This window comes from Natrix helvetica (genome assembly GCF_964273705.1).
Source record: "Natrix helvetica genome assembly, chromosome: Z".
In the NCBI taxonomy this organism is placed as follows: Eukaryota; Metazoa; Chordata; class Lepidosauria; order Squamata; family Natricidae; genus Natrix; species Natrix helvetica.
The window spans coordinates 129,786,799-129,800,459 of record NC_138554.1 but is presented as its reverse complement, the minus strand read 5'-3'; the positions used below and the strand labels follow the sequence as shown (position 1 = coordinate 129,800,459).

At 38.3% G+C, this 13,661-nt stretch overlaps 1 protein-coding gene across 1 annotated transcript in view; it reads right to left on the bottom strand.

Moving 5' to 3' along the window:
* PTPRN2 (protein tyrosine phosphatase receptor type N2) overlaps positions 1-13,661 on the bottom strand; it is a gene marked incomplete at its 5' end in the record, with an annotated part of 788,338 nt that overhangs the window by 503,637 nt on the left and 271,040 nt on the right. Inside the window, 3 exons of the mRNA XM_081933438.1 lie at positions 6,313-6,701; positions 8,076-8,116; positions 10,793-11,035. Coding sequence (XP_081789564.1) covers positions 6,313-6,701; positions 8,076-8,116; positions 10,793-11,035 — 673 coding nt within the window. The remainder of the gene's footprint in view (positions 1-6,312; positions 6,702-8,075; positions 8,117-10,792; positions 11,036-13,661) is intronic.

The following is a 13,661-nucleotide window of genomic DNA, read 5'->3' as shown; positions in this document are numbered from 1 at the left end:
AATTAGATCTAGAAACAGACTGGCAATCAATGCAGTTCGTGAAGCAGAGGTATAACATGTACTAAAGGACTCACATAATTGCCTGTATCACTACATTTTGCAGCAGCTTAAGCAGCTTAAGCTTCTGGATAATCTTCAAGGGCGGCTCCATATATGACCCATTACAGAAATCCAAATGGGAGGTGACCAGGAACAGGCACAATTGACACATGATGCAAAATTCTGATTATGCCCTAAGTCAGGGGCTTTGTAAGGAAATAGTTCAGAATTCTTACTTGTGTTTTCTGTGACATTTTTGCAGGCCTCTGCTATCTGCTGAGGATAATGGCAAGCAACATCTCACATGCTTTCCTGAGAGATATCCCTCTTAACTTTTGTCTGTGCATTTAGTTACATACTACCATTCCTCATTTGTGGCTTGATTCCTGATTTTTTTTCCTTTTTCTTCTTTTCCAAAGAACTAAACGAATCATTGCAAATGAGATTGAAGTAATATATAAGTCAGCATACTTAGGAAGAAGTGTAAACATGAGCACAAGTCTAGTGTAAACATAAATTTTACATGAATGTTGGGCCGAGATCTAAATTTCAGGCATTTTTAGTTATCTTAATCATTATAAAACTTAATCTCAGACAACTTGTTAAAGATCTGGACATTTCATTACATCATGTGTTTACCTGCTATCATCAGGCTGGAGCAAATTGACTACAACATATAATGTACACAACCTCCTTTAGATTCTGGACACCACATAACAACATGCAAGTGAAGGACAGATGGAATAGAATTGGGTCCAGCACACAAGCCTGTTTTATCTCATTGGAAATGGCAGGTGCAAATGATGTATCATCATTGTAAACCAAAGAGTAGCTTGTTCATCAAACAGTAGCAGAATCAACTTCACAATTTTTCTTGAATATACCTAACATCTCAGGATGATCCAGAGATCCTCCCTGTTTATATGTCAAATGCCTTTTTTCAGATCAATGAAGACATTAAAACAAAGAGGCTTGGTATGCTTGATGCACTTCTCTTGGACTTGGCTCATGATAATAATGTCTGATATATTCTGTTGCGGCTGAAAACTGCACTGTGCCTCTGGAAAATTCCTTTCCAAGATAGTAATAAGTCTATTCAGGAGAATGCAGGCAAAAATCTTGCCTGCAATGAACAACAGTGAAATGCTTCTGTAGTTTCTATAATCTCATTTCAGAGGAGGGTTCCTACTGGTTCAGCCCAGTTTGGCTAAACCAGTAGTGGTATGCCAGCCTGAGTCGCAGAACTCACAGCAACCCAGGCTGGACACACCTCTGCACCGATTTCCCGGTCGCCGCCATGACCGCCACCATATTTTTTTAAGTTCTGCACATGCGCAGAACAACTTCAATTGAATTGTGCATGCACATGCAGCATGCATCCAGCATGCATAGCGCGCATACAAGCAAACCGGCAGTAACACCAGCCAGAATCCACCCATGTCTCATTGACTTTCCATGTTTTTAGCTCTCTATAAAAACATGGAAGGTCAATGAGACATGGGTGGGTTCTGGCCGGTGTTACTGCTGGTTTGCTTGTATGCGCGCTATGTATAGACCTTATTCTTGGCCTGGAGGGCTGCCGACATACTCTCATGGTTTTCATCAAACCAGTCTTGATGTGCCCTGGTTTTCAGTTTGAGTACAGTTTGATGACCTCTTTAAACTGCATCCTCTTTTCAGAACGGTCCCTGCAAGTAGTATATTGCCAGAGTTTTCATTAACTACATTTTGTCAATGTAGAACTTGGTCTGGGCCTTACAGTCTGCTGATGATCAATGACTTTCTACCAGTCCTTGGTTGCTTGGCTACTTACGATATAAAGGGGCTATATTTAGGACCAACTGGAGCTGCCTCTGATCTGTCCAGCACTCAGCACCTCACATGGTGAGGGTGACAATGATGTCTTTAAGATTGCACTGATATACTATGACATAATCAAGTAGATGCCAGTGATTGGACCAGGGATGCATCCAGGTAGTTTTGTATTTGTTTGTATATTCAAATTGTGTTAGCAATGCACAAGTGGTGTTTGAGACATTTGCTCAGAAGCAACAAGTAATTATTTAGTTTTCCCAACCCATGTTTTCCAAGGACTCATCCCAGTTGTCATTGTCTGTCCCTACCTTAGCATTAAAGTTGCCCAGAATGGCAGATTTTCACTGGCAGAAGTTATTCAAATAACTTCTTTTAAGCAAGAAGGAGTTATCTTGTCTGGGCCTGGTGCTTTTTCTGGCACCCCATTTTCTGTAATCACCAGAAGTGTTGGGACTAATGGGATAGGGTCAGTTGTAGGTGTGTCTGAGATGGGGATTGTGAAGATGGGTTGACAGTAGTTTTCTCTCAAACCTACAATAAAACACATTCAGGTCATCTGCCAGTTGTTTATTTCTTTCAGCATAGGTAGGAGGTTTGCTATAACTGGTGATATTTTTAAGAGTTTTCCAAATGTTTGCTGATTCATTTGTTGAGAAGTGATTCCTTAGAGTACAAGACTGCACAAATTTGAAAGGCTGCTTCATAAACAGCAAGAGTTCTTTCGCTAACAAGCTGCCATTTTGATAAGTCTTTAAGCCACCACAAATATTTTCTTCAAGATGTCATAAAGAAAATATTTGTCAGTTCTATGGCATAATTAAAATACCTGATGTTTTCTATAAAGTCGTGACTATGGATGAACCATCTTTCATAATATTTTAACTATATTGCAGAATCCACAACTGAGTTTACAAAGTAAAACAAACTTCAAGTTATTAACCTCCCTACATGTAAGTTCTCTTTTGTCAACAGAACACTGGTTTCTGCTGAGAGTTTCATTTGCTTATTATAACCAATAAAATTCTAAGATACAGAAACTATAATGTAGAATTTCAGGGGGAATAGCAGGATTAAAAAGTGGGATACTTATCTGGAATTATACTCCTAATATCATTTTGATATTATCATGTGCCATAGGTATGTACAAGTATGCATATTTAAACTTTTTTATATAATGAAATAAGAGGGTGCAGTGATCAAGCAGTTAAGATGCTGGGCTTATTGACAGGAAGATTATAAATAATAATAATAAATTTAAATTTATTAGACGCTCCCTTTCCAGACAGGACTCGGGGCGGCGTACAGTGGAACATATAAAGCATAAAATTTAATTTAATTTTAATTTAATTTAATGCTTCTAGACCGCCCCCTCTCCCGAAAGGGACTCGGGGCGGTGTACAGTTCATACAAAATATATCAGATACAATAAAATTAAGTATGTACAGTTGACAGTTGACATGGAGGAGGTAAGAATGACATTAAAAGAACTGTACAAAGCAGATTAAAATAAGTTCAAACCCCTAAAAACAAATACAGTGAATTAAAAAACCCCTAAAATAACCAGATATAGTGCAGACATGTACAGACACATAGACATACTCATATACAAAGACATACATGCACGGAGGAGGTAACAAATTACATCACATTTAGACAATTAAAAATCACCATTAAAATACCCCATTTACAATAACACAATTTAAAAATTTAAAATTTAAAACAACTGTCAGGAGGAATAAGGAAAAAGTTTACGGTTGAGCCAGGCCAGATAATTGAAAGAGGTGGGTCTTCAGCTGTACACGGAAGGATCGGAGATCGGAAATAATCCTGATGTCACGGGGGAGGTCATTCCACAGGGCTGGGCCCATCACAGAGAAGGCTCTGCTCCTGGGTGTCGCCCCCCGACACTGTTTAGCGGACGGCACCCGAAGAAGTCCCTCTCTGTGTGAGCGGATTGGTCGTAGGGATGTATGGGGCAGGATGCGATCCTGCATGTAACTAGGTCCTGTGCCATGAAGCGCTTTAAAGATCATAATCAAAACCTTGAAACGCACTCGGTAGACCACAGGAAGCCAGTGCAGCTCGCGCAGGAGAGGTGTTACAGGGGAGTATCTAGTCCTCCCCATAATCACCCGCGCGGCCGCGTTCTGGACCAACTGCAGTCTCCGGGTGCATCTCAAGGGAAGCCCCATGTAGAGAGCATTGCAGTAGTCCAGGCAAGACGTCACTAGCGCATGGGTGACTGTGCGTAGGGCATTCCGGTCCAATAAGGGGCGCAATTGGCGCAATTGGCGCATTTGGCGAACCTGATGGAACGCCCCCCTTGCCACGGCTGTTACATGGTCATCCATGGACAGCCGGGCATCCAGGAGGACGCCCAAATTGCGCACCTGTTCCATGGGGGCCAGTTGCACGCCCCAATGGCCAGAGATGGAAGCCACTGGTTGAACCGGGAGGCCGGAAGCCACAGCCACTCCGTCTTGGAAGGGTTGAGTTTTAGTCGGTTGCCATCCATCCAGACCCGTACGGCCTCCAAACACCGGGACATCATTTCAACAGCCTCGTTGGGGTGGTTTGGGGTGGAAATGTATAGCTGAGTATCATCAGCATACAGATGGTATCCCACCCCAAAACCGCGGATGATCTCGCCCAGCGGTTTCATGTATGTGTTGAACAGGAGAGGCGAGAGGACCGACCCCTGTGGCACCCCACATGTGAGGGGGCTCCGGGTCGATCTCTGCTCCCCTGCCAACACACGTTGCGTCCGGCCAGAGAGGTAGGAGCCAAACCACCGTAAAACGGTGCCCCTGACTCCCAGCCCCTCTAGCCGGTGCAACAGGATATCATGGTCGATGGTATCGAACGCCGCCGAGAGATCTAATAGGACCAGGATAGGCAGTTCGAGACACGAGATTGGCAGTTCGAGACACGAGAACCACCTGATGGGGTTTCTCCCATCCTTGACCCAACTTTTATCAACCTAGCAATTTGAAAGCATGCAAATGCAAGAAGATAAATAGGTACCACTTTGGTGGGAAAGTAACAGTGTTCTGTGTGTCTTTGGTGTATAGTCATGCTAGCCACATGACCACAGAAACATTTTGGACAATTCTGGCTCTTTGATTGTGAAACAGAGATGATCACTGCTGCCTAGAGTAGGACATGACTGAATAGGCGAAACCTTTACCTTTTGACTTTTTTTTTTAACAAAGTAGATTTGAAAATGTGAAAATGTCAAGAAAAAAAGGTCCACTTAAATGTATTTCCTTATTTCTGGCCTGTAATTATAACTGGAGAGGAGAAAATCCTTTGCTTGCTTTAAAGAATTTCAGCACATACTTACATTCTCCACCCACTCTTTAATATTCTCCCACCAAAACTGCCCCTAAGCATTTAATTTCATGTAATGATATGGTCTATCTATGTGTGATGAAGAACAGAAGCAAGAACTGAAATAATGTAATTGAACAAATCTAAGTTCCATTGAATGGCTCTTTTATTTATTTCTTCAAAAGCAGAAAAATGGGAAGGGAAATATTAAAGAATAAATGACCTTTAATAGTGAACCTGTATAAAATGATTTAGTCTTTTTTTTAAAAAAAGGCGGGGGGGAGAAAAACTTTGACAATGATTCTGCCCAATGTTCACTGACCTCCATAAAGTTTTCTTTAAAAAATTATTGAGTTTAGGAAGAGACATAGAATTAACATTCTAATTCAAATATGAACTTAATAAATTAGGGAGAAAAAATCATGTATAATATTATGTTTTCTATTGTGAAGTCTAAAATTTAAAACATCTATCTTTCAAGCCATTAAAACTTCTGTCTGCAAATCAGTAAAGGACAATGTGTGAAGTAGACAAATAGTTTTCCTTTTAAACATTTACATAGGAAATATATAAGCTATTACTTTTTTAGCAAAGCAACTGGGGAGAGACATTAGGCAAAACAGAATTCTATTTCCCCCCAACAAAAGAATTAAAATATGTACCATATTTTTCAGAATATAAGAACCACCTTTTTCCCTCAACAAAAGAGGGTGAAAATATGGGTGCATCATACACACTGAATACAGCATTTCTGGCCTCCCAAAACCCCACCCCCTTTGCAAAAATGGCCATGCATGGCCTTTAGGAGGCTTCCAGAGTGCTTCTGGGGGGTGGGGAAGGCAAAAATGAGTGAAAAATGGGGCGTTTTTTTAAAATTTGCCTCTTCAAAATCTTGGTGCATCTTATACTCTGGTGAGTCTTATACTCTGAAAAATATGGTAAATTCTGGAAATTGCTATCCAACACTTTTCAAAAATACCAGATCGGGAAAATATGATCATTATATTTTTGGAAAAATATGGTTTAGGAGGCCATGTGCACATATTACACCTAAATCAAATTCTACATAATTATTATATCATCAATGGATATCAAGTTCATAAATAAAATTTTAATATCCATACTTACTCTTTCTCTGTCATGATGTAGCCATATTCTTCCACTCTGGAAGACTCTGCATCTAACTTGAGGCCTTCTCCGATCTTTTCTTGAGTTGCTTCATAAACACTTTCATCTTGAAGCCACATATTCTTAATCCAGTGATGAAGCTCACTTAGCTCCTTGGAGTTGGGTTCAAACTCTGCTTTTTTCTGAGCGATCAGTTCTCTTGAGAAGGTTTCGCTCTTCACATTTTCAATCCCAACCTTGACTTCCTCAGATGAAGATGAAAGGTCTAAATCATCTGATTTTTTCATTTCTGTTTTAAAGGATTCTTCGGACAAATATGACTTTGACAGATTTTCAGGAACCATATTTTTACTCAGGAAATCTGGTACCTTTGACTCTAGATGATTCTCCTATAATAAACAAAACAACAAATACACCCACTGTAGTTCATTATAGTTTCTTGTGCCTAATTCATCAGTTCAGCTTTATAGTAGACAGTAATTATTTTAGCAGTTTTTATCTTGGTAGCCTTTCTTGAGGATGAAAAACTCTGGAATTCATCTAATCTGAAAGTTAACTTCAAACACATCCTAGACCACACTAAAGAACAAAGGGGAAAAATTCCCACTTTTCAAGTCAATTATATTTTATTTTTCAAGAGGCCACACATTTTGGGACATGTGTTTCCAAACACGTCTCTTTTATGGGTCTCCATGAAAACACTCTGTGTTGTTTGCTAGCAAATTCTAAAACATTAATTCATAGCTTGGAAGAATTTACAGCAGTAAACCTTTGCTTAAAACCACATTTTAAGCAAAATGGTTTTAGCTCTATATACCACAGTGAGAACTGCTTTTAGCTATGATACATCACTTTCCTTCAGATCTTACCGATATACACTATCATTTTTTCAGTGCTGAAGAAAATAATATCCTTAAGTATACTTTATAGATTTTGAGCACAGGAAAACTGCTAGGAAAACCAGCTATTTTCCTATACAAAATACATTTGCTAGCTCCGTTGCGAACAGAATGTTCCCAATAATGTTTTTTCACCCAAATTATTTACCGTAATCCAAACTGAGTAACAATAGAATAGAATAGAATAGAATAGAATAGAATAGAATAGAATAGAATAGAATAGAATAGAATTATTTATTGCCAAGTATGGTTGGACACACAAGGAATAAGTTTTTGGTGCTTATGCTTTCAGTGTATACGTATATTCTCCCACAGTCTTTATCAAATATATATTCTAGCAATTTGGGATTACTTTTAGTTAGCATTGTTTTGGGGACAATATTCTACTTAAGAACTAAATCATTTTGACCTATTCTGCTCCTTTGGGTTTTTAGGAGGAAAACATTCTGAATAAGAAGAATTTAGATTAAATCACTAGAATCATAAACAGATTTATATGATTGAATCAAATATTACAATAATACAATACAATAGTAGAGTTGGAAGGGACCTTGGAGGTCTTCTAGTCCAACCCCCTGCCTAGGCAGGAAACCCTATACCGTTTCAGACAGATGGCTATCCAACATCTTCTTAAAGACTTCCAGTGTTGGGGCATTCACAACTTCTGGATATTGCTAATGGCACCTTAAACCTTTCAGCTTACATTAAATATTTTGATTTTTAGTTATACTGAGTACTTAGGGAAGTGACAAATCAGTAGAAATGTGCTTACATTTCTTCTGATTTGTCACACACACACACACACACACACACACACACACACACAAACACACAAACACACACAGTAGGTATTTGTTAACTTACCTCTTTTTTAACCTCAGCATCAATGTTCCATGGCCCCTTATCTGTGGAAGCAAGCATTTATAGTGAGACATAAAACACAGACATTGCTTTAGTTTTCTGTACAATGTGACATTTTTATTGTACAGTAAACATTAAGATGTTGTGGCTAAATGACAAAAGTAAAAACATAGATCAACTTTGTCACTTCAACTCCATTTGTACACTTTACTAATGCAAGATCAATTGAAGCCATGCTGTAAGAGTGCATTACATTAATTAGTTCAATAGTAAGGCTGACGAATTTACCTCTGTTTATCAGTGCCTGGAAAAAAAATCAATAGACTGTCCCACTAGTCAGAAAAAAATGTTTACAGTAATAAATGAGAAACTGCAGTGGATTTATGACTCAGGTGTTTCTCAAGAAAAGGCTCTCCTGGTGTATTTTATTTCACACTTAGAAGTAATTACTTCAGAGTTATAATAACACCACATTATTAAACACTGGAGGTGGTTAGTGTATTAAAAAGAAGTCTCCACCTCGGTCCAGTTATATACTTGTTTCTATCTTAGATAATTTTTGTTAATTTTAATGTTTTATATTGTTGGTTTTATCTGTTGCAATTCTCCCAGAGTTGCTTGTTAATAAGATAGGTGGCATATAAATGTAATAAATAAATAACAGAGAAGAATACTCAAACTATTGCACAAACTAAGACAGGAAAAGGAAATTATGCAGTATAGTAAAAGATATTTATGCATTTCTATGAATTAAGAATAAACTAATGACAGATCTTTTGAACTTCATATGTGCTTCATATATAAGTAACAACCATGATAGATGGACAGACACATACATGCATATGCTATCATATGCTATGTCAATGAACAGTAACACTGCAAGCTTTATTATCTGTATGTTGCTTAAAGTCTTCAGAAATAAGCAGCCTAGACCCAGGTAATAAAAAATAATAATAATAATTATAAAAATAATTATAATAATTAATATTTAATAAACATAGAGTAAGATGTGTTCATAAATCTGAAAATTATTCTCAGAAAGATTTGTCTTTTTGTGTTTAATGGATGTATCATTTGGGTACAATATTTAGCACTTAAACTTATAAGGTCCATTGCAATCAATGGGGATAAAGTTAATCATGCCTATTTAAGTCCTACTGATTTCAAAGGACTTCCTTTTTGTACGACTCAAATCAGATCTAATCCTATTTATTTGGAGGATATCTACTAATCCAGGGGTGGGTTCTGACCGGCACTACTGTCGGTTCGCTCTTAAGTGTGCTTCACGCATGTGTGTGCTTGATTTGCATGCTTGATGCGCGCATGTGCAGTGCAATTAAAATTGTTCTGCGCATGCATAGAACTGAAAAACAAAATGATGGTGTCAACTATCCCAACTGGGGAACCGGTTTGGGGCTGTGGCAGGCCTGGGTCACTGCTGGTTCCAGCGACCCAGGCCACCTAACCACTATCGGTTCGGCCAACCTGGGCCAAACCAGTAGGAACCCACCACTGTACTAATCCTCTAGCACTCTATCACCAGAGGTGTGAACTGCTTCCAACCTTTTGGCCTCCTGGAAAGGTATTAAAACTTGCCTTTACTGGTTGGGTTGGTGCCTCAAGAGGGAACTCACTGCTGAAGGTCGTTGATGGGGTAATAAAAAGATCTCATCCCCACCCATCCGTCTCTTAATTCTAGTTTCAGTATAGTTTTTAAAATCTATGTAGCTTTAATGTTTTAATATTTCAATTATTTTTACCTGTTTTATAACTTATAAGCCACCCAGAGTCATCTTATAGGGGAGATGGGTGGCAAAAATTTAATAAATCAATAACTAAATAATACACAATAGCCAATTCCAAATTTAATCACACTTACATTAGAGTTAAGTATATAAAGCTCAAGTTAATCAGTAAAGCAACAAAGAATAATCACTAATTTTAATTGCAATACTGGGTTTAAGGGGTGCATCTCAGTGGTGGGATTCAAATTTTTTTACTACCGGTTCTGTGGGCGTTTCTTGGTGGAGCGTGGCATGGCTTGGTTGGCATGGCAGGGGAAGGTTACTGCAAAATCCCCATTCCCTTCCGATCAGCTGGAATTTGGGAGGCAGAGAATAGATGGGGGCAGGGCCAGCCAGAGGTGGTATTTACCGGTTCTCCAAACTCCCAAAATTTCCGCTACCGGTTCACCAGAACTGGTCATAACCTGCTGAATACCACCTCTGGTGCATCTATATCTAAAGGTCTTATGCAATCCTATCTTACACTTTTTCCATTCATCCCCTGAATTTTCACTGCAAATGTTCTGAAGGTCTTAATCCCTAGTAGTCCATGTTCAGATGCAGAAACTTCCTTAAAAATCAGTGGGTAAGAAGGAAAACCACTTAAGACTTTTCTTTGTCTAAAAATTTTCCCTCTGAAAGACATCACCCAATCCTCACATTACCCTAATCCTAGCTCACTAATACAAACTTCTATGAATGAATAGTGTCACAGCATTATTTGTACTCACTCATTATCTGGATTAAATTAGAACTGAGTGATAATTACCAGTCCATTCTTGAACACACCATAATCATAATAAGAGAAAAGGAAAGCAGGGAGAAGCGAAGGTGTTTTTTTTTCTCCTCCTAGTAACACTTTGCAAAGTATTTTCATCTGATTATGTAAAGAATTAAAATAAAGGAAAGCTACCGCACTGAATATAATAATAATACCTTGCACATGAAAACCTTCATTCTCTCCCATTTCATAATTGTTTTCTCCTTCTGCGCCCACTCCTGTTGCAGTTCTCTCTCCTTCAACCTTCCCAGCAGCATTGTTCTTTTCTCCATTTGTATCAAAGATTTGAACAGCTTCAGCAATGATATCAGCCATCTTGTCCAGCTCCAGTGGGCTCAACTTATCTACATCCACATGGTGTTTCCTCAGGTCTCTCAGAACATCTTGAATAAATATTTCTTAAGAGGGGAGGGGAAGGGAAGGGAGGGAAAGGAAGCTTGATTACTTGTAAAAATTTTAATATTACATATAAGAAAAAGAGAAACCAAGCATTGTTGCTTTAGCTCCTGTCCTCAGTAGGAAATATTTAATTATCCTTATCATATTATTCAGTGCTAACAGGTATAAATAATAACCTTGGGAATATTTTTTTTCTTTTTCCAAATATGTTTACTGAGCTCACTCCGTTACGCGGAACTAGGGATTCAAACCGCCAAACTGAAAACCTTTCTGATTGACAAGCTCAGCATCTTAGCCACTGAGCCACCACATCCATATTATATATAATCCCCCTCATGGGTTAAGTTAACTTTGCATATGTAATGCTACCACAGCCATTTTGAAGATAAGTATATCCCTGAATATTGTGCAATTTTTACTTAGGTTCCCTTTCTCCCTTTTTCCTCCACTTTGACTTCCACATCCTAGGCATATGACTTAAATTTCCTTTCTCACATTCAAGAAAAGACTCTGAATCAGGAAGTCAAATTCTAAGTATTTGACGTGGAAAATTTAGTTCAGATTTAGGTTTAGGTTTAGGTTTATTTGGATTTATATGCCGCCCTTCTCCAAAGGACTCAGGGTGGCGTACAACATTAAAAACACACATCACAAAAGTTAAAAAAAAGATTAAACCCAATTCCAAAAAGACCAAATCGATTAAAAAAAAAAAGAAACAGTACATTTAAAATAAATTAAAATTAACATTAACATTAACAGGCCAGGCCGGCTTGCTGGAAAAGCCAACTTTTTAGGGCGCGTCGGAAGGACCGGAGGTCAGGGATTATGCGGAGCTCCGGGGGCAGCTCATTCCAGAGGGAAGGCGCTCCCACAGAGAAGGCTCTCCCCCTGGGGGTCACCAGCCGACACTGCTTGGCTGACGGCACCCTGAGGAGGCCAACTCTGTGGGATCGTAGTGGATGGTGGGAGGCTACTGGTGGCAGTAGGTGGTCTCGCAGGTACCCTGGGCCTAAGCCATGGAGCGCTTTAAAGATCATAATTAATACCTTGAAGATGATTTCTAACTACAAATTCTAAAATCTTACCTGGTAAGATTATCATAGTCAATGTTAATATAATTAAGCAATTTGATGTTATTTATAAAAATAGTAAAGGCAACAAATAAATCTATTCCTAAAGCAGTGCTCATGGCAGTTTTTTTAAGCCCAGTACATAAATCTCAGCTAGCTTAAAAAACCAGCACAAAATACCTTATTCTGTATACTTCTTGTATTTCTTATTCACAGATAATGATTCTGAAAATGTGCTCTAAAACTAGTTGCTTGTTGTAAAACAGGTTATTAGGAAAAGCTCACAATGCTACCTCAAACATTTATATGTCAAACATAGGCTTATTAAAATAAATTTTAGTATTCCTTTATAGATTTTGCTTGTTTGTAACATTGGTTTAATTTATGTCACAACTAACTGTTCCGCAAAATCCTGGCTGGGGTTAAATAACCTAAGTGTTTCATTCCCTTTCACTTCTTTTTTTCTTTTTCTTCTTTTCTATTATACCGTATCTCTCTAGTCCCACCCCACAAATCTCATAATCTATATAGCAAAGCAAAGTTGCAATCTCAAGCAAAATAAAAATAAAGGGAAAGAAATGAAATAGAAAATGGATGGCCAACGGCCCAACTCCAGAATCCACTAAACAGCAGGTCTTTCTAATTGAATAAATAAAACCAAAACAGGGGGGGGGGGGATCTTATTTGCCCATAATGTGCTGTCTCTCACTCTGAGCACTCACTAGGATGCAAGCCCATTAAAGGAACATCTCCCAGAGATAAACTTCTTATTAAAAGTAACTGGTATCTGTATGTAAAACCTAGCCCCCTTATTAAAGGATGCATTCCTGCTATTATGAAAAAGTCTTTCTTCAAAGTAAACAAAAAACAAAAAACCTGTAGCTTTGTGGTATAAATAGCAATAGTTTTGAAAAATAATCCATGCATTACAAATATATAAGGTTTTTAAAAGCTGGCGAAAACAGCTGGGTATATTTGGTATGTGAATCGACTTAAAAATGAAAACATAACTGAATGAAGGAAAAGATAATGTTAAACTCTCCCCATTTGCAGCAATGAAAATCCAAATTTACAAAACAGAAGAATTAAAGGAGGGTTTTTTTTAATGCATTCACAGCATTGTATCTAGACATCACAAAAGTTTTATCAGGTTCCATTATGCCTATGGAAGTCCAATAGGCAAAATCCAATACATTTTGCAGCACATTATTCTCAGTAACCGTTAAGTACCCAGCTCTATGTAGGCTCCTGCTAAGAAAGGTGAAAGAGGACCGTGCATGATAATGAAACCAGCATGGGTATAGCTTTGCTTTAACGGTAGACCTATTCCGGAGATGCGTGGTGTCACCTGCGCCTGCATTTACATTCCATTTTGCTTTTGAAAGCTATTATCAGGCAGGTGCCTCGCCATGAATGCTGTCACTTTAGGCATGTTCTCTCTAGGCTTTCTTCTCACTAAAGAGAACACTTCAATTGATTTTGTGCTTTCACAGCAAAAGAAAATGAAAGCATACAGTACAAAGGAGATGGGTAAAGAAAAGATACATCAAAACAT